Genomic DNA, 22,552 nt, shown 5'->3' with positions numbered 1-22,552 from the left:
GTTTCTAGTTGAGGCAACACTAAAAGTCCCTTCTACAAATATATGTCACACCCGTTGTGATGAAACTGAAGATCTGCCGTGTTTTTCTTCAGCTGTGTATAAAAAAAAAAGCACAAACCTTAATGAAAGCTGGCATCTACTGGATATGAGCACTGGGATACTATAGAGACACAAAATCCCACTATTCCTGGTTCATTAGCTGAAGGAAGCTCTACTGAAGAAAGGAAGGGACTGACCAGGTCTGAACCTCTGTCTCATTTCTAGTCCTGATATTTCTCAAACACATCATGAAATCATGAGTTGCACCCTGCAGGACCATAATTTTCCATTTTCAGACTGCATCGCGACTATTTCATCTTTAAAAACATCCAGTTCATCAGTGACAAGTTCACTAGATGATACTTAAAGACGTCCTCGATCACTCTGAATAACAAGCTCACTCTGCAGTCACCGAGGTCAAACTGGTTAAACCTGGCTGCAACAACAGTGCGATGCGGCTCATTACTGTTCCACATCAGGTTTACAAAGACAGACTCAGGTCACAGATCTTTGGGTATTGCTGAGAGAGCAGCCAAGATGAAGGATGTTACTTGTAAAGGCTACAGAACTCTGGGATGTTTAAGCTGAAATCTGTAGTATTTTTGGTTTAAAATAGAATAATAATATGATCGTATGGTAATTCTGTTCTGTACAAAACCTTATCAACAGAGTACACAGCTTAAGAGCTGCTCCATTATTAGCAATATTATCAGAGATGTGTTGTTTTTGATCAGGCTCAGGTTGAAGAAGATGCTGTTTTCAGATGCAGTCTCTCTTTTTGCTGTGGGTTCACCTGGTTTCAGGCTTAATGCTTTATGTCACCTGTTCTCTCTTTCAGTTCAGCCCTAATGGCATACATTAGCCCGTGACAAAGCAGGCCTTTCATTTCTGTCATATTGTAAAGAACATTGAAACGCTCCTCAGAGTGCTCCGCTGCCATTCAGTGTAGGTAGTATTACCTTTTATTTGTTAAAAATAGGAGATATGAAAAACATGTCATTTGCAAGCAAACCACAGTGTAAATTATTAAAAAAGGAGGGAGCCTGGGCAAGCTCCCAAATTTGGTGTGATCCAGTGAACTACACAACTCCAGCTATTGTATTGGTCCTGGTGTACTAATGAGTAAAAGTTCAAATTATGTTATTAAATTGTTATCTGTGCCTGTTGGAAATGGATGATCATTCTCACTTGTTTTAACCTTAGATTTCTTGCACGTGTTTCAGTGTGTCCTCCGGTAATGACAGCAACCTTTGCAGCGAGCTGAATGTCACAGTGAGCGAGCTTCACCCTCATTAGCAGCCTGCACTCGCTGTCTGCCGGTCACCTCACTGAGGAAAAGAAACCTTGGAATTGTTTTCTGCAAGAGCGTCCCTGCATGCTTCCTCTGTCCCCAACCTTGTCCTTGTCCCTTTGGCTGAAGCCTCAGCATGGACAGAAATGTCACCAACACAAGGTGCCAGACAGGCCTTTGCCATCTCTGTGGGTTCTAGGAACTATTTTCTGCTCATTATGAGGTATAACACAGTTAAACCCTTCTGTCCAAGTCAAATAAAGGCTGCTTGATGATAGCTTCAGTGAGCTTAAGGCTAATGAATCTCGGAGGACAGCAGGATCGTGTCCCCTCTCTTTGCCTGGGATGGGTTGACGTCCCACGAGTGCCTACAGGAATATGTAGAGACCTGCAGAGTGCACGCAGCAGAAGAGCTGGAAACACAATCGCTTTTTTTAATTAGCCAGTATTTTTTAATAAAAATACCCAAGTAAAATAATAATCATAACAAATAAAGCAAAAACAGCTTAATTGCTAATGTACCCTAACTTTTCTAGTTCTCCAACCTAAACAACCATGTACTTCCTGAAACTCACGTACAGGCACAAAAACAACTTGGTTTAAGGAAACATTATGGTTTGGGGCAAATTAAGCACAATGCTAAGCATGCTTTCATTCATTCGGCAGTTGTAAACTGCTTTGTAGCTACCAATCATTGCAACTCTGGAAAGACACTGATGTTTAGGCATCTTTAAATTTGAATTAATCATTTCTCCTCTGGAAATAGTTTTAATCCATAAGGTAAAGACAGAACATCCAGCTTTACTTTTGTTTTCATTGATTTTAGTTTTGTTTAATACACAGTATGACAGCGTATAACATGCTGTTTTGTCACACATACCATCCATCCATCATCTGTACCCCCTTAGTCCTAACCAGGGTCACATGATCTGCTGGAGCCTATCCCAGCTCTCTTTGGGTGGAAGGCAGGGGTCCACCCTGGACATTTGTCACACATACCTAAAACCTATTTGTATAAACTATGAACATCTGTGATTTTGATATGTAATAGAATTATAATAATAAATCAGGTTGTGCATGTACAGATTTTAATGTTTTGTACATGGTTCATAGCAAACTCCTCTTTCTCTTTGTTTGGTGTTATTCATCACACCCCTGTTTCCTTCAGGTGGGACATGATTTGGTTACCACTCACTGTCTGCACAGTGTTTTTGGGACAGTCTTGTCTGGCGAATATTCCTGTTTTTGCATAGATGCATGTTTTGCACAGTGAGACAAAAAGAGCAGGAATGTATAAAACAACCAACATGTGCATCAGACAGTGCTGAGCAGGCTGCCACATCCTCAGTGCAGGAAGGAGCATTATCGTTCCCATCACCGTAAGACTGTACAACTCAACTGTTTAGTTCTGGTCATGGACACATGCACACTTTACTCTCTGTCTTTCTAATATAATACTAATACTTTTTGCACCTTATACTGTGATTGTGAGCAGCTTTTCCCGCTGTGGCATCAATAACGTTTGATGTTAACTTAAGGTGATGCTGTGCGTGCTGCACTCTTCATCAGATGTCTGCACTCCAAAATGTCAGGCTTGCAGGTGTTAAAGTATTCACACACCTTTGGAGCATAATGCACTGTCCAAATGCTTCAGCCCACTCCATGGTTAAGGAACAACATTTTAGAAAGTGATGACCCTTTAAGAACTTTTTCTTTTTGAGTTTTTAAAATTTGATATATTTACCGGTTATGGAATCTCACACCTGTGGCCCACACGTTCCCTAAAAGGCCCCACATGCTGTCTTCAAATATTAATCACTTCTATTAAAGCAGTATGAGGCTGTAACAAACACAGGCAAACCTCTGCTGTGCTCCAGATTGATCATTTTAATTAAACAGGCTTGGGGACAAAGGAACCTCAATGCATCATGGGGTAACTGATTATTTGTTGTCTCTGGTGACAGCTGCTTCTGGTGCACACTGAAGTCCTTTCAGAACTGCTGCAGCAGTCTGCAAAGGCTGTGTTGGAAACATTTCTCACCAGCTTTTCTTGTACAGCCTGACTGGGGCTGAAAAGCTGCTCTGGAATATAACCAGTCCAGGCCTGACTGGCTCGTGTCATGTGTTACTTCTTAATCGGTGTTTATTTGGGGAGTATGGACCAAATGCTTTTGCACTGTCACAGCGTGTCGCCCTCTGTTGGCTTGGAGTGTGTGCCCACCTTAAAAGACTATAATAATTTATAATGAAGAAAAATAACGATCCATGTGTAGCGGCTGTCAGTCACACTGGACAAAGAGTCCACTTCTGCCATGTGCCACATGAGGTTTTACATTTTTAGTTTGTGTTTTGTGTTTGTTTCATATACATTACGTTTTACGTTGCACCTTTAAATTCCCAAAAAGTATCTATAATGTTTACTGGTTTGGCCTTTTTTCCTTTTGTGCCAGGACTATTTCTGTCTTCTTCTATGAATCTGCCAGAAGGAGTCAGCCAGGATCAAACATTTTATTTTTACCTTCTTTGGCCTAAACCCTACTGAGATTGACTGCAGTGCAGCGACACCCTTTTTACTTTCACACTGGTGTGTGTGACGAGCAGAGGAAGGTTTCCTCCAATCATGGAGTTAAAAAAACAGAACCTAAAACCTCCTGAGTGCACTGAACGCAGGTCTGATTGCCTTTTATCCTGTCGATTCAGCTGCTAAAACTGGCAGTCTGCTTTGGGAGACTCACCTGGTGAGAACTTATTTTCATCAGCTTCTCATACAGACAGAACAAATGGCACACAGGTGATTGTGAATCCATGAGGTCTCCTGATTGCACAGTACCAGAATTGCAAACCTTTGCTGTATTCAACTTATACTCAGATTTTCTTGCACTAAGAATTACTTATGATGGAAAAGAAATACTACAGTGAAAATCTCTCTCTCCCTCTCTCTCTCTCTCTCTCTCTCTCTCTCTCTCTCTCTCTCTCTCTCTCACACACACACACACACACACACACACACTCAATTACCTGACCCAAATATACACCACAACATCAGGATCAAGCCACAATCATACAATGTCTTAGTGAAAGCTAGACACTTTGAATGCTGAACCTGCTGGACACCAACTACATTCTCTCGCTAACATTTCACTGGAAATAAGTTTGGAATTGTGGGAATTTCAGTTTGTTTTCTTGTGACTGTTTCGCTCAGAAGTGTTTCCCTTCAGAGGACGAGATGTTTCATCCACAAACTTAAAATGAACCTCATGAGGGAGGGAAACTCTCTGAGCACTGCAGTATTAATATGTTTTGACTTTCAGCAACTCAAGTGGAGTTTGGTGAGCAGAGCAGGTCAAAAGGTCAAAAGAGTAAAAATAACATAACTTCTATTTATTGGTGTGATTTGATGAGTCTTTCATACTGAGAAGGGAGAAGAAAATTCTCCACTTCATTAGCCTGCACCATCCCATCAGAGAGACGCTGATATGAAAGAGTGTAGAGGGTCTATATCCTTCAACATCATGATGCATTTTCTATATCAGTGTTCAAGGTATAGTGTTAAACTATTGTCATAGTAGCAGTAACTCCTGTCCATACGTGTGTGACACTGCATTGCAAGGAAAGAGGCCGTAAATTAACTCATACACACATTCCTACACATCGAATGCACATTTGTCCATTGAGCCAATCAAGCCCCCGATCACTCACACAACAATGGAACAACTTGGGGTTCAGTGTCCACACACACTGACTTGAGGACTGAATAAGCCAAGTGTCGACCTTATGGTTAATGACTTGCTCTACCTCCTAAATCACAGTTAATGTGAATAAACAATAAACAGTGAAAAGTTGGATTCAATCCTCTGGAATGTGGTCAACTTGTCCTCAGTGGAAACTGCTCGACTTCTACAAAAACTACCACAAATTACAGTAACTGTTAAAAATGCTGATGTCAGTTTAAAAAAACATGCAGTCTCCTGTGTTTCTGTCGGTCCACCCCAACTTCCTCCTAACGCAGACCTTACTGGGTCTGCCTACTGGGAGGTGCAGTTTGGCCACAGTGAACCACAACAATGGGCATGATAACAACTAAAAACAGCCACTGACCTGCACAACATTATCTGAATCAGCTGGTCATTCATTACAACACCCACCTGTAAATCTAAATGCTGCCTCTCTCTGCAGCAGCACCATCCTAGTGTGCCTTCATATTTGCCATTCTTTGTTTCCGCATAAACCCAATAAAATATTTATTATGTAAACAGCCACTTAGTTTTGCCTTCTTGCGTGTATCTTTATTTTCAGCAGTCTAATGAATTATTCATGAAATATATGAAGCATTTAAACCCTTTCCCACATACAGACCCACTCACTGCTGCATATTTCTGCTAATTTCCTGCTAATGCTGCAAATGTAAGAACCACCAGCAAACAGCACCAAAGAAAAACACGATAAACTGATGTGGAATCGTATGGAAGTTTGACAGCAGCACCAGGTCTGCACGTTGTCCTTACAGGTAAACGCATGAATGAATGAAAGGAGCAACAGTGAGGGACAAGGGACAGAGTCTCATCATTAGCTGTAAATCCAAGTTGAGTGAAAGTGACTTATATGCCCAAGTATGGTGACCCATACTCTGCATTTAACCCAATTCCAAAGTGCACACACACACAAACACACACAGCAGTGAACACACACACCGTGAACACACACCCGGAGCAGTGGCCAGTGCTGCGGCGCCCGGGGAGCAGTTGGGGGTCCGGTGCCTTGCTCAAGGGTCTCACCTCAGTCGTGGAGGCGCTGGTTATTCACTCCGTGCCACCAACAATTCCTGCAGGACCTGAGACTCGAATTCTTGCAATTTTCAGGTTACAAGTCCAACTCCCTATCCATTAGGCCACGACTGCCTCCAGTTGCTGGAAAGTCTCCAAAGTCTGAAGCGTCATTTAGTTGCTAAAAGGATTTCGATCAGGGAATGTGTTTCCCATATTAATTTAACACAGTAAGAGAGAAAACATGCATCTGCAAATGTTTGTTTTTATCTAAACATTAGTCCACAGCACCCACTTTAAGCATTTAACAGATAATGAATCTGTGTGGGACCATGATGAGTGTTGCCTTTTTATATTTAGTAAAAACACAGCGTCCAGGGTGTCGTTCCCTGAGGCCTCTGTGTTTGCCTGCAGTCTCAGGCCAGGAGGTGCCCCATGGCTCATCAGGACCATTTTGCCTTGGGAGATTCTAGCGGGACCCACTGCCCTCAGCAGAACCACCAAATGAATTATGTATCATTATTTATGCCCTTGGACTCCCCGGTGCTGGACGGTGCAGCTGGGGAGAAGAATGTTAAGGCTATTTTGTTTAACCCGTGAGTCCACTGTAGACCTGCACAGATGGAAAAGTCGGTTGAGAGCTGATATTAAGTTTCAGTCCATCATCTTCTGCTGTGGAAACTCCCTGTCGAAATGATAATTCTTGTGCAGCCTAAAATAACCGATGATTCGTCAGTGCTCCAACAAAAGGAGCTATTCAGAGACTCCCACAAGAGCATTAGATTTTACCAAACTCTCTTTCACTGCAAGACAAGGAGCCAATTACACAGCCCTCATACACTTCCAATAAATCACCCATGCACCACACCCCACGCCAACACTCAAGAACGAAAAGTTGGTTGTTTGTCAAATGCCAAGTGTGCTGTTGTTTATGGGCGGAGGAGTGGAGAGAAGAGGACTGAGTGGGTTTCTCCCAGGGGACCAGACAGATATCAATACAATCCTTGACTCATTCTCTAGCTGCTGCATGGTCTTAAGAAACTTTGTGAAATGGAGCACGAAGGCTTGTACTGATGTGCTCTCTGCACCAGACGAGAGAGAAACACTTTACCACTAATAAAGAAGGCTGACAAGGAAAAATTAGAAGTGGTTTACAGACTATTATCAGCACAGCAGAAAGCCTATTTCTCTTTAATTAAAAGGATTGTAATCACAGTGTGTGCATGGAGGTTGGGGTAGGGATGTACAGGCCATGACATTTCCCCAGAGTGTCCAAATGCCCCTTTTAACCTGTCAGACTCCACAGACCAGCCCTGGGGCTCAGTATAATACTGAGCAGCCAAATTATTTATGTCCACACCTTCATTTTAAATCTGGTGGAAGCTTTGGAACATGCTGATAAGGAAAATATTATGGAATGAGATGTTTTTTTCCAGCCATAGAAGACAGTTAAGAGGAAACAAACACTCAGACCATAAAGAAACACTTGCATGCTCAATAGTCTGACAGTATGAATTAAGCCCTAACATTCAAGAGTCTGTATGTGCCACGTAAGAATCAAGAATCTGTAAGTGAAGATTGAGTTAAGATTATTCTGTCAAATTATTATTTCTAAGATTAATAATAAACTTTCCACAGACTTTAAATCTCAGTAACAACAATTGTCGTGTTTTGGGCTCCCTCTACACTAAACCCCTGCTCTGTTCTGCAGGCGGCATGCTATCATGGTTTAGCTGCAAACCCAGAACCAGCCAACAATATTTGTTGTTGATTCACAAACCCTTAAACTCCACCTACTTTGTCCTCCACAGTCAATGTAAGAGCTCACAGAGACTTTTGTTTCTGCTGAGGGGAACAGTATCCTCAGCCTGGATTAGTCCACCATGGGTTAGACTGAGTTCTGAAACCTGGAAGGTCTGTAATTGCCACCAGGCCTGTGGGTGGCACATCCTGGTCCAGTTGAACAGTTTTGGTGTTATTATGACAAAAACAATTTCACAAGCCACACTCAGTCACTGTGAATGCATATTAATTAAACTGCAATTCCTCCAATAAAAACCAACAACATACCACAGGGACTAAACTGCATATTGGCTTTTCTGGCAGATTCTATTACTTGCAGTGCCACTGAATTGATGACATTGATTTCCTATTGATTTCAACTTCCGCTGAGGACTGTATGTGTGTATGTACATGTAACCTTCACCTCACACATATCTGCATAGCTGAAATATCTGTGTATTTTTCAATTCAATATCAATTTGTGCACACAGCCCATTTATCAGTTGCAGTAATTATGATGGATGTTATGATGTTCTTTACCTCTGCCTCTTTTTCTGGCTGGTTAAGGCAATAAAAAAATATGTTTTTTTCTTCTTCATGGGAAGACATCCGGCAAGGAGAAATGTTCAACACTAACCTGCATTTGCCCTCATCCTCTAGTCTGCAGCTCTCACAACTCAGCCTCTGGGGAAATTTGAAGGCTGAGTGCAGATCGGCAGCCACACTGGGGAATAAATGCAATATGTCAGTGGCGTCCTGATGGCTTCCCGTGTTGATTTACAGGCCACCTCACCACTTAAATACACAGATTAGCTTTGGCAAGTCTGTAGAGATCCTCAACTCATGTCTGTGAGTCAGAGCAGGCATGACTGAAAACCAGACGTGCCACTGCACTTTTCATATGTTTGTGTCATAATATATAGTAAACTAGAGCAGTACACAAGAGCTGGCTGCATTAACAAGACGTCAGGGGAGGATACACAATATGAGAGAGTGTATGATGGTGCGTCTGTATGCTCTTCTCCAAGGACATGATATTCATTTCACCTTTTGAGGCAACTACTACCAAACTGTCAAAGCTCCACCAAACCTGCCAAAAAAGAAGGGAAAACTGAAACACTCACACACCTGTTCACCAATGAATAAACATATTTCATACATTTGTGTTTAAAAAATAAATACTGCTACTGGCCTGTTAAATCTACTATGGAGACTGTGCTGTGTGATACATACATGTGCAAACTATTTTGCCTGTAATTGCTTCAGACAAGTCAGTGGCCTGGGTGAAATTTTTCATGAATCATTTATCAGGTCAGTCAGTGGATTCGAATTGAGATTTTTCACAGCGGACAAGAAAATGTCATAGTTGATATTTCACAGCAACCTGCACTGTTTTCTTTGTCCATTTGTATCAGTTTTACCACCATTTGTCAGAAGCTCAGTGGTGACACCAGAGGGCCTAAGTCTGAAGTCTGCAGGGTCCCACTACTGCCACAGTGCTAAACACTGGAATCAATAAAACTGATCACAAGACATAATGCAAATCATTGCACTGTGTCCCATTGGAGGTGCAATGCTGCCATGAGAGAACCTGCTTTTACAAAAAAATCACTGAATATGAGATCCTATTGAACTTCATCTCTGATCAATAGTCACCCTAGAGGCTGATGGAGGGTTGTGGGTGGACACAAGTGACCTGCATTAGCCAGTAGGCATCCTGGAAGACAACCTGACATCTCTAGACGTCTCTAGAGGTGTTAGAGGTGAATGGACAGCAGCTACAGAATCATGAATCTATTCCTGCTGAGCCCCGTTTTGTCCTTCAAGCTCAATTCGAGATATTCTCTCCAGCAGAATTCAAAATAAACTGCAATTTGACCTACGGTTTATGCAAGTCAACACAAATACGCAAATCCTTTCCTTCTCTAGAAGTGATACAAAGCTGAGAGATAGAGAACGACAAGCCAGACACAAAAACTAAATAAAAAGGAGAGGTCAAAGTGAAGTTTAAGAACGACCAGAAACCCTTTAAAGTGAAGTCAGCAAGAAATACAGAATCTCACGCTAATCTGCCACACTGCTCCATGATGCTAATGCAAGCCAGGAAGCAAAAAAGCTCAAGTTGACTTTATCTTCACAGTATTTGGGGGTAATATTTTTGTGGGAAAGTGAGGTAGCGAGTTCAGACTGTTCAACCTTTTGTTAGTGAGAATCCTGAAATGAAGTGAGGAAAGAAGAGCAGGGATTAAAATTCTCTGCATCAGCCTAATTCGAGGAAACGAGTCTCTGCTGTACAACCCAAGAGTGAAGGTCTGAATTTGGTATGATCATAAATACAGATCATGCAAACCAAAGAACATGCATAATGGGATGCTAAATGAGATACAGCTCAAAAGGTGTAAGATGTAATTTTAGTGCCACAGCTTTGCATAAATTTGCAGAACACATCATCTATCAGGATAAAGTCTGAGTCTGTATTAAGTTTTATGAGTGAGAAGATCAGCCCAGCAAGTTAAACCTCCCTGCAAGTAAGAGGCAGAGAGGAGAAAATGTTACGAACTGGGAACAAAAAGGGCTCAAACAGCATTACGAACTGAACTAAGCCAATAAAAATCAGATTATTTCTGCCCTCGTTGGGTGGAGTGAAACACCAACAGTGTTCTTGGTGCCATGGATCCGGTTAGAAATGCTTTACTTTTTCATTATCCCGAACACATTATAAATGTCACATAATACATGAGACGCTAATTATACTTAGTACTGTAATGCATCAGCTGTAAATGTGGTGTGTTGGGTTTGAAACAATTAGTATATACATGTACAATAGTGCAAACGTCAGACTGTTTATGGATCTGTCTCTGCAAACTCAAAAATGGAAAGACATGCAAGGACAGGTTAGTATAGAACCACTTCAAATCTTCAAATCTCCAGTTTTAGAGAATATTTTTTTCTGCCAGAGAGAAAAACATGTGCCCATTTCATACAAACATCCAGTGTTTGAGCAAGTGTTCACCTTCAAACTGCAAAATAATAAATAGCTTGAAATGGACTGAGGACAAATGAAATATGTGGATACAACCTTTGTGATTCAGACTGAACACTCCAGTCAGAGGAGGCACATCATTTTCCTATCAAACTGGATGACTAAATACTAAATACTACTTAAAATTGTGCCTTGGCTGAATGAAAACGTTCTTCTGCCTATAGAGAATGTGAGGTTTGTCATAACTGTGCTGTCAAAATATAAAGAATGACTTATGGAAGTATGAGATGAATCTGCTCTGGAGTTTCCCTTTTATTGCTTCAATTCTCTGATACATCTGTTTTATACTTTCTCACATTCTCATCCCCAGGAGCCATTAGAAGACCTGGCAGTGGATTAATTACAGTGTGTAATAAGATGTGGTAGGAACCAACCTTTACAGATGAGTTGGAAGTGCAGGTGAAATACTGTCCCCTGGGATCAGCAGAAGAACCACTGGTCACTGAGGCTGCTGGTTCAACTCACAAACCAGAAAAATGGACCTGAGATAGAACAGAATTAGGAAAAACCTCAGAGTTTGTGACTGTAAATATACAGTATCCTGTTATTCTGTAACACACAGAATAGTCATGATGATGACAGTTATGATGACATGATAACCCTAACCCTACAAAGCACGATGTGTACTTTAAAAATGGGTTCAGACCCTAATCCTGACCTGCATGTGTTTGGACTGTGGGAGGAGAAAACCCACACAGACACAGGGACAACATGCAGACTCCACACAGAAAGGCCCCGGGTCCACCTGGGTTCAGACCCTAATCCTGACCTGCATGTGTTTGGACTGTGGGAGGAGAAAACCCACACAGACAGGGACAACATGCAGACTCCACACAGAAAGGCCCCAGGTCCACCTGGGTTCAGACCCTAATCCTGACCTGCATGTGTTTGGACTGTGGGAGGAGAAAACCCACACAGACACAGGGACAACATGCAGACTCCACACAGAAAGGCCCCGGGTCCACCTGGCTTCAGACCCTAATCCTGACCTGCATGTGTTTGGACTGTGGGAGGAGAAAACCCACACAGACACAGGGACAACATGCAGACTCCACACAGAAAGGCCCCGGGTCCACCTGGGTTCAGACCCTAATCCTGACCTGCATGTGTTTGGACTGTGGGAGGAGAAAACCCACACAGACACAGGGACAACATGCAGACCCCACACAGAAAGGCCCCGGGTCCACCTGGGTTCAGACCCTAATCCTGACCTGCATGTGTTTGGACTGTGGGAGGAGAAAACCCACACAGACACAGGGACAACATGCAGACTCCACACAGACACATTAAGACATGTGTCTCAAGACCACTGGTTATAACTCATGTGTGGCCATCAAACCTCAGCTCAAAGCATCAAGTATTAGTGACATAAGTGAGGCTTGTGCCAAATGTGAGCACCCTTAATCTGAAATGTACAATATGTTAGGACTACAACAGGACACTTCCATGATTTGTTTGTTCTTGCTTGGGGTGCCTAGGGTGAAAATGAACCTAACACCTTTAGGTGCTGGTTTTGCAATGTGTCCTGAAATGCACAAACCACTGCTACAGGCTGATGTGTGTAAACTATTGTAATGGGCGTCAATATAATACACAGAGCTGCAGTTTCAGCCACACCAAGGAAAGGAAGCCCAGTGGGAGATGCTGCATGCAGCAGCCGTTGTGTGTCACAGCGAAGAAGATAAACCAGGAGCCATCAGGCTGCAACATGTTCTCCAGTGCCCATCACACCCCGATTTATTCTGCACTGCCGTTTTAAATACAAGCCCAGAGTCTGCTCCCGTTGCAGAGAAGGGGGGCGGGCTGTAGCGCGGCGCAGCCAGCCAGCTTCAAGGCTGAATTATTGATCTCTCTCTGTGGGTCAGGGGGACGTTAGTGGGACGCTTCTCTCTCCATGTGATTCAGTCGCTCCTTCCCATCACGTAGTGAACGGCAGCTGCTTCACCCACAGCCTCCTCCTCCCTGCGTGTGTCTGTGTGTGAGAGTGAGTGAGTGTGCAGGAAGACGAAGCGGCAGGCAGGAGGAAACCAAGGACGTCCTTTTTCCAGCCCCTGGAGCCGGGGATGCAAGGGACGAGCAGTTAGATTAGCCCGTGCTGCTGTTGCCTGCTGCAGGATAACTTCGTTCCGGAGGGCGCTGCAGCTGAAGCTCAGCTCTCTGATCCGCGCTTGGTGTGTGAGTGTGAGGAGGATTTCAACCGGTCGCCGGACGGAGGTAAATCGATGCTTGACGCTTCGGTGCAGTTCAGTTGCTATCCACCCTCCTGGTGCTGAAAGCAGGCTCTGAGGGAGTGCATGTGCATCTCTGCCGCTGCACACCAAGGCACAATCAGCTCGTTCATGAACATATTTATTTCACATCCAGTGCATATGCGTGTGCATGCATCAGCCTGCAGAGCTGCTTAATTAACGCACTGTACCACAGCTTTTCGGGCCGTAGTGGGATGGTGGTGTCCCCTGTGCCTCCAATGGAGGACGGAAAGTTTTAGCACATGATCAGGAAAAATTCACAGCAGCGATCAGTCCGGTGTGCGCGTGCATGACCGCAGCCTGTCCTACCGAGCTGAGAACTCGGGCCGTGCACTTTTCTCCAAAGTCGCTTGGCTGCGGGCAAAGCTCGACCACGCCGACGTTACTACTGACTGTCGTGACACACACTCCCGTCCCTGCGTGACACCCAGCACTGTGGATTCTCTCAAAAGCTCCAAATCTGCAACGAAGTAACGCGCCACGGTTGGTGATCGGAGATGTTCAGGGTTTTCTCTGTTGTGCTTCGTGTTTAGGTTGAGTTGGAACATTGACCTTCGTGTCCTTCAATTGGCGCAGTGAAAACACGCACCTGACACACATACAGAGCCTGTAACCTCACATTTGCATGTCGGGCTCCGCGCACGCGTTAAGTGGAGCAGAGTGTCATGTCAGAAATCATTGTCTGATATTTCAGCAATATTTTAAAATTATTTAATTAATGTCATATGATCACATTTTAAGTAATGATGAGTGCAGTAGATGCATGTCGGGATTATTAAATTCAAGATTACTGATTTTCTCAAAGAAACAAACAGTTTTTGTCTTTTCTCCTCGTAGATCTACCAACAAAGGACTTCTACATTGCCGCAACAACTGAATGTAACATCGCTCGGAACAAGAAGGCAGGGAATTAAAAGCCATCATCATGAATTTCGTTATGAAACAAGCGTTGGGAGGTAAGTCCGACTTTTTCACTATGTGGGTGGATTATATTTGATGGGGGTTCTGTTTTTCCTGGAGGTTTCTTTCCTACAAACTTCTCCCCGGTGCTTTCTCAGGTTCACGTCGTGTTGCACAAATTCACAGTCTTATTCTCGTCGAGCTCAGACAGCCGCAGTGGAGGACGTCAGTCATTTCATTTCCCTCCACTGGTGCGTCCGTGCGCACTGTGCGCAGTTGGCCCTTGGGGCCACACGGGGTGCGTCCTCACGGGCAGGCTGCGGGTTTGTAAGGGAGACTGAAGACGTGTGGCCATCAGGACATTGAGGCCAACAAGGCGGCGCTGGATCCGTCTTTTGTCGTTGCTCAGTCTTACTGTTAATCACTTTGTGCTGTGCCTCTTGACTGGACGCTGCAGTGATTCTTATCTCGACATGCTGAGTACACATTCTACACCAGAAGGGCGAAACTTATAATCAGGGCAGAATCTAAAATTCATTAATTTCATTCCAGCTCGTGAATGACTTTCTAATTGCTTGTGCATCGACAACCCCCCTGGACATGAGACGATCCCAGCAGAAGAATGGAGGTTTATGTTTAGATAGGATGGAAACCCATTGCTGCTCGGTGTTGTTGATATTTAAATGAGGTGAAGTACATGCACTTAAATCTCTGTCGTCCTCAAGTATCTAGAGTATTTATTCTGAAAGCCTCATTTGAAATGTTAATGAGAGTTAAATTCTCCAAACTCAGCTAATTTCCTGAAAAGGACTGTGTGATGTGATTTGTTCAGATGTGATTGAAAATGGTCTGGCAACATAAACAAACAAACCTCACGCTGTTCATCACATTTTCCACGGAAATGTTGCTAAATCCTGATTGGTGCATAGAAGCATGTGACCGCCCCATTTCCCACCTGAGGCTTGAACAGCAAAGAAATAACGAGTCAGTGTGCACGTTGGGACATTTTGTCTGTGCAGTCAAAAGTTTAGACACACACTTTGTGATTCAGTTCAGAGTGACAGTGCGTCCAAACCAGGTGATGCTGGATCTGAAGTCGTGTCACAGTAAATCTGAGCAGAGCAGCAGATGTTAACGCATGAGGCAGAACAGGCACAGCCTCATTAAACAGCTGCTGAAGGTGGAGCTTCATCTTCCAGTCAAAAAGCGAACAGAGATAATATGCAAGTATTTTTAGCTGAAGCTGAGCTTGTCCTGTCAGTTGTGCAGGTGTTTTCTCACGGTTGTGGCGATTTCACACACAAGTGCTGAAAGGTGTTGCTGACTTCCTTTTTCCAGTGTTTACATTTCCACATGCAGGACAGACCTGCCTTCTCCTCTTGTGTTTGTGCACTGATTCCAAAACAACAAATGTGTTTGCACTAAAACTAATGCACACACCTGTTAGACCAATTGAAATGTGTATTTTTCACTTAGAAAGCTTTAACATCGCAACATTGCACTCATTAGAAATGCCTTGCACCCATTTAAAGTACTGCATCATGTCTTAACTCGTTTATTCAAATAATGAATATTATACATAAAAACTATACAATCCTGTTTTGTTAATGATTCTAGGAAACTATTGATTTTTGTATAGTATGAAAATCAAACAGTCTTGAACTTAAGTCGTCAAGCTTGACAAAACTGCATTAATGTCAGTTAATGTGCAGACTTTTACCTGCACCTATTGGATTACACAGTGTCTCCTAATAGATTTTACACAACAAAGTAATGAATTGAGCTCTAAGCTATAAGGAGTGCACAACAATATAAAACTATATTTTAGGAGGCAGAACTCGCTGATGCACTGGGGTGTTGTTTTAATGCTGCTGGTCATTGTAGCTGTGTGAGTCATGTGTGTAGATGTGTTTCCCTGCACTGGGGGAGTGTGTTGGTGGAAATCCTGGGGCGCTGCAGGGGCCTAACACTGGGCTTGTACATAGCTCCATATAAATAAAGACAATAAGTCAAATTTGCTGAACTGCGCATGAAAGAAATTTCACACATGAGAAAAAACAGGCAGCTTGTGCCAAGGTCTTTGCGGTAAGATGAGTATTCTTACCATCTTTGGGATCAAGCTTTTTGTTTCCTTCCTAAGGAGTAATGAGTTTTCAGCGTGCAGTGGATTAACTGTAGGCTATTATCTCACTTCTCTCTCTGAGCACTCTGAGGAGAAACTCACACTCCATCTGCTCCTGTCTAGGCATGTTTTGTATTCTGTCTGTTTTAAATGGTGAAGAGCAAAGTTTGTTCACTCGGCCACAGGGAAGTTCTCATGTGTGTCACCCATAACCCTTTCTGCCTTTGAAATGCACGTCACAGATCAGAGGTTCCCATGACATGGACCCCCAGAAGACAGAGAAGAGATATACAAAAGTCTAAAGTGAAGAGAGCTTTAATTTCACTGTGGTGAATCATGACAGACGCTTCTGTGGCAGTGACCATTAAAAATAGCTAATGTCTGATTCAGAACAGAGGAAATCTACATGCTACTATATGAACATCCCCACAAAGAGACAGTTAGTCCACAGAAACATCAGTCTATATAATGTCTGCACTGACGGTAGGATATGGACACTAGTCAGGAGCAAATTAATAGTCTACACAAACATCTGTCTGCTCCTAATTTGTTGTACATGGATTCACAGTGAACTGGTTTTTCCACTTTTTGACTGGGACTCTCACTGAACCACTTAAAGGACTGGTGGAGTCCACAGACCCAAAGCTCCAGCAATAACATCTAAATGACTTGAAGGGATGAAAGTCAGGACGAATGAGGAATTGATTCAATCTGCAGTGCAGTTGGAGTGTGTGTGTGTGTGTGTGTGTGTTGGGCTCTTACTGTCAGAGCAGGAAGCTGTGCAGGGGATGACATCATCAACAGTGCTCGTAAAAAGAAATCAGCGTTTCTCCTCTTTCTGTCGATGCAGCTCCAGCTCCTCCCTGCTCCTTCCGCCTCCTCCTCTTGTGGCATCTTTGCCCTCAGCCCTGGAGGAAGAGAAGGAGGAGAATGAGCTGTAGGAGGAGATGAAAAGTGACAAATTGATCTTTAAAAGTGGATGTTGTATCATCAGTGGCTGACAGCAGAGGTTGTAACGTTGCTCTACACTCTGGAACAGCAGAAGCTGTAATCTCCATTTAATGGGAGATATTTTCAATCCTCTGTGGGCTCAGAGTTTCTTTTTCTCCTCTCTACTTCCATCATTCATTTTTACTCAAGTTTCCCTCTAACACTCTCCTGTTTACTCATCCTCCCAGTCACGTTCCTTCCTACCTTTATTCCAGCCTTCTTTCCTCCTACCTCTCCTCCCTCCCTTCCCATCTCCCTAACCTTCTCTCCTTCTTCTGCATCACTCTCTCTATCCCCTTTGCTTTTCCATCCTTCAATTTAATTTTCCGTCTGTCTTTCCTCCCTCCCTCCCTCCTTTGATGATTACAGTAAATCTGAAGGGCGAGGCAGGGAAACGCCAATCAGGCAGCCACAGGGGAAGCTGGGATGTGTTTGTGTGCCAGTCTGTGTTTGCTTGTGTGTGGCACTAGAGAGAGAGCGAGCAGCAAAGTGTGTGACAAACAGACAACGGAGACCAGGATGGACCCGAGTCGCTGCTTTAGCTGACATTAGGTGATAAAGTGCAAGTGTGTGTCAGTGTGTGTGTGTGTGTGTAACCAAACACGACAGAGAGGGAAATGACGACATCACAGACACACAAAAATACACAAAAAATGGTGAGAATCACAAACACACAGACATACAAACACAAATTCAAACCCCACCGACACACTGATAAGCAAACCAAAAATGCACACACAAGCTCACACGGGGAGTCGTAATCGGTGGGATGTGACCGACCACAGCAGGAGGAACTGCGGCACAACAGACAGACACACCTTTAACACACATCTACAGGACTAGCAGTCTCCAAGACAAACCTGTGTCCACCCCAGATAACAGTGTAATAACAGCTGATAGACTGCAGAGCAGATATAAACACACTGAGTGCGGGATCAGAGGGACTAGAAAGTTGATCTGCGATTTCAGTTCTTCTTTGTGTCTCGTGTTATGGCTCCATTTACTGTTAAAGCTGCAATTTCAGGGGAAGTAACACGACTTATAGAGGAATCATTAGAAAACTGAACGTTATTTTTGGGACTGTGTGAAGCAGCCACAGTATTTGCCCCTTTGTAGGTGCATCCCTGAAACACATGGATTAACATTAATGTATTTGGGAGAGGTTTACTGAGCACACATGCCTCTCAGTCTGGTCTGTTGGCCATATCTCACCTGTGGTAACGAAGGCCAGAGGCCTGAGCAGGGACCAGCAGTCTCTGTTACCAACCGTTTGTCCAACCTCGAGGTCACTGCTGCCCTTCAAAAGGATTTCCATAAAAAACTGTGGGATATTTGGCCAGTTTTTGCCCCAAATCGGACTAATTGATCTGGATACTGAATGTTAGCCATAACTAGACATTAACTCTAATTAACTCTTAATGCCGATGAATGTGCCTCAACAAACCTACCTCTGTCAATCAGTGGCTTTTACAGGCTCTGCATTGTCTCTTCGTTTCTTCCCGTCTGTCTATTTTGCTCTGTTCACTCTGCTAATGAACCTGCATACATCCGACCACCGTTGTTTTTGTTTTCTTTTAGTTCAACCAGAATTTGTTGTCATTACACTGTGGCGTATCTTGAAGAACTGAGCTTAGATAACAGAACACATGCTGCCTGCTGTTAGTTATGGGGCATAGCCATATTTTTAGGTTAAAAACACAGAAACTGAAGTGAATTGTTGACTGTGAGTGACTTTGAATTTTCATTAATCAATTAACAGCAGAATATTTTAAAGTCCAAATAAGCACCTGTGTAATAATACTGCTATAAAATCTATAATATTATAATAATATTTAGGTGGGGGATCCATGAGCAGCATACATGGTTCATTGTCACCTGAGGTACCTGGTGGACACTGACCACAGAAAACATAAAATATAAGAGAACATGTTTTACCAAGCCAGCGGTTTGTTAATACTTCAATAAGAGTTAAATACAACTGCATGTGGAGGCAAATCATTTAAACATTAGTAATTTATTAAAAAATTTATGTGTTTATTAGTCCTTGCAGAGTCCTGTTACCACAGGCAAAGCATTTTAATTAGCTCAGGAGGAAAACAACAGAGAGTAATTTCAGTTTGCCCTGAAGATTCTTGTTTATGATCCAAACTTTCATTATCTCTTCTCTGCACTGGAAGGAGGATAAATTAGCATCGTGTAAGTATTAAGTTGTTGAGGTGACTGGCCGGCCCCAGCTGAGCTGACATCTCTGGCTCTGGAGCTGATTCAACATGTTGGCTGTGATCAGAGCTGCCCCCGGTGGAAAGCAGCAGACAGAGTTCACTATAATGGACGACCAGTGTTCGTTTGACTGTGACCAAAGTGAATTAATGTACCAAAAAGAGAGAAAATGATTCACTGCACTTATTTGATTATCAGGTGGATGTCAGAGGTCAGACGCAGATGTATGGCGAACAGTGCAGTGGCTGCAAAGCTGAGAAATATAAGATAAATAGATAAATTAGATAAATAAAAAAAACATATAAAGCTGTGATTAATATGCAAAATGCATATTCAGCATTCTTTGCATATTGGCCAGTATTTGTGATAATACAGATATACCTGCAGTAACCCAAAAACAACTATTTTCAAAAACACCAACACACAAGAAAAAGACTTTGCCTCACAAAGAAAGAAAAAAATCTTCCACCTGGTTTTACTGAAGGGGCCAATTTAAGAATGTGTCAGAGTGAAGATGGTTGATGTGTTGATATTTTACTTGTCATCACGGCTCAGAAACTCAGCCTGAAGGTCTTCTGTGTTACAATTATGGGGAAGTGACAGCGACCAACCTGGGGACACTGACACTTAACTGACAGACCAGGGTCCTCAGAATCAGCCGTGTCCAAAACGTCGAGCCTGGTAACTTCTGAAGCGCCCTGAGGCTTCAACAGGCAGGAGTGCTGTCATTAATTGAAAGGGCTAGGGTGCTGGGTTGGTTTTGTAGCAGCTCAGTGATATTTTTCTCTCACAAAATGCAAATCTAGTGTAATTACTGATAAGTGTTTATGGTACAAGAACCAGAGTTATGACCTTTAAACACAATGCCTTAATTGAAAATGAAGAGGAAGAAACTTTTTTTTTAAATTATATTTTTTCTTCACTCATCACTTGAAAATTAAAAGTATTCACTGGTGCTGCTGCACTGCAACATTTCTCTTGTTAAAGTTTGCAAACATGTAGATAAATATGAAGATTTAATCTTAAACGCTGGCAGACATATGCTGTGATGTGTTGCTTTGTGGAAGACGATCAAGCTCAAGACTTTCCTCCAGAAATGTTCAGTGCTTTTCCAGTCGTTAAGACTCTTAATGCTCACGAGTCTGGTGTGAATTAGGGCGAGTTTTGACTCAAGTTGGAAATTTATTCATGTGGGACTCGAGCGCACGTTGCCAACTCAAGTGCTTATATCTGTTTATACCATTAACACACTAGACACCTGTAACATTTAGGGCCTATTCAGAGAAGGCTGAAGAGCTGGGGACTAGATCACCTTAACCAAGTCCAGGTCAGGTCAAAATTAAGGCCCAAAGGAAATTCAGAAGTCAAGACCAAGGCAAAGATGATCAAGTCCTGTTCAAAAGTATTTTTTCCACATATAAAAACAATAATTAAAGGGGTGAGGGATATGCCAAAATGTTTTAGTTCTGACCTTTAACACAGTTAATAAATGAACCAGACTGAACACAGGACAAAGCACTTTGGACCGAATGTGGTTTAGTATTATAATTACATTCACACAGCATTAACTTTACAGTAAGATTTTAAATTTGTCTGTCTCAGTCTGTCTTTGCCACCAACCACCAGCCAGTTCTTTGTGTGGTGCTGGACTATGTTTCTCCCTTATGTAATAATGACAATAGACTGGGACTCTGCAGTCTGTAGGGGTTTCATACCCTGCAACTGCCTGCCGGGGCCGGGCAGTCCGACAGCTACAGAGGGAATCCCCATGTGGCTGACATGGCTGTCAGTCACAGCTTTTCATTCTTAACATGAAATGCCCCAGTGGTATTTTCCATGCAGAAACCTTTGCAAGGACATGAAAGGAATATGCAGAACAATCACCTAAAATAGCTGAAAGCACACCTGTAGGGACGACACATTCTAACACAGAGTGACGGCTCGTTTACGTTGTTCACGTCAGCAGGTTTTTACCATGGTTTCATACTAATCCTACAGTTTTGATAAGATTTCCAATATTTCCACTTGAGAAGGATGTTATGAGACAAACCCCCTCCTGCCAGAGCAACCCTGAAGTGAAAACATCACTGCTCTTCCCAACACCTGAGCAGACACAAAAACAACACAATAGACATGTATATCTTCCATTAACAGCTCCTGTATGGCACTGCAGCCATTTTCCAGCAAGTGACACCCACTTAATATTCATCATGCTTCTGCTTAATTTCATTTTTACCTGGGCTTCAATGAAAACACCTTTCACCTTGTGTGAACTGGCTAATTATCTGAAGAAGTGAGTTAATCCATAGTTACTGAATAATACAACAATTTTTTCCAGACTGCAATTGGTGTGATGAACACACACGTGCACATTTAGACACAGTAAAACCACATGGCAACCTCACTCAGTCATCTGTGCAGACAAATGAGCTTCTCTGAACCCAAACACACACATCACTTCTGCTTCTCACTGCTAATTATTCCTCCAAATAGTTTTTCTGGTCTTGGTCGGGGGTTCTGGGAACAAAACACTACCTGCATCAGCGGGAGCTGAGAGACGCCGTGATGCACGAGCGCCACTGATGCGTCAGTGATTCACACTCTGACCTAGAAAGCGTTTAACAGCATTTGCTCAGGCTGCATGACACTTCACTACACACTATGGTGAGAGGGACGACTTTAGTGTTATGGAGGAGCTTCTCAACTGTGTGTGTGTGTGTGTGTGTGTGTGTGTACCTGTAAACACACATGATGTTCAGTCTGTCGTCATTAGGTGGAACATTGCTCTGCTTTGACTTTTTTTATGGAAAGTCATGTGTGACGTTGGACTCTCCCGGGTGTTATTTTAAACTCAAGGTCCTTGTAGTGTCTTGATGACTACATTAACACTATATATTATATTATATATTATATATATTATTGTACTCTAACGTTTTAATTTACAGGTGAGTGAAGTTGTATTTCGGCTTTAAATCTGAGTTACCCTGTGACCTCAGTTTTGTTTATGATGATTTCGATTATTTTCAGGGTTGACATGACACTGAAACACCCTGGACAGTAAATATTGGCAGAACACAGACGGGTTATACTTGCAGCTGATCAATGCCAAGAATCTATAACACTACCAGCTGGCATCCTCCAAGTCTCCTCTAG

At 42.9% G+C, this 22,552-nt stretch overlaps 1 protein-coding gene and 1 long non-coding RNA gene across 2 annotated transcripts in view; one reads left to right on the top strand and one right to left on the bottom strand.

Annotated features, from left to right (window-relative positions):
• The window catches only part of LOC113144972 (uncharacterized), a 49,377-nt gene extending 37,980 nt beyond the window's left edge, over positions 1-11,397 (bottom strand). Inside the window, exon 1 of the long non-coding RNA XR_003297198.1 lies at positions 11,293-11,397. This is a non-coding gene — a long non-coding RNA (uncharacterized LOC113144972). The remainder of the gene's footprint in view (positions 1-11,292) is intronic.
• Positions 11,398-12,828: 1,431 nt separating this feature from the next.
• Positions 12,829-22,552, top strand: part of LOC113144971 (complexin-2-like) — a 38,559-nt gene continuing 28,835 nt past the window's right edge. The window contains exons 1-2 of the mRNA XM_026331314.1: positions 12,829-13,132; positions 14,005-14,123. Of these exons, the coding sequence (XP_026187099.1) occupies positions 14,093-14,123 (31 nt within the window). The 5' untranslated portion in view covers positions 12,829-13,132; positions 14,005-14,092. The remainder of the gene's footprint in view (positions 13,133-14,004; positions 14,124-22,552) is intronic.

This window comes from Mastacembelus armatus, chromosome 10 (assembly GCF_900324485.2).
Source record: "Mastacembelus armatus chromosome 10, fMasArm1.2, whole genome shotgun sequence".
Classification (NCBI taxonomy): Eukaryota; Metazoa; Chordata; class Actinopteri; order Synbranchiformes; family Mastacembelidae; genus Mastacembelus; species Mastacembelus armatus.
Note: the sequence above shows the minus strand (reverse complement) of the source record. Positions and strands in the feature narration are given on the sequence as shown.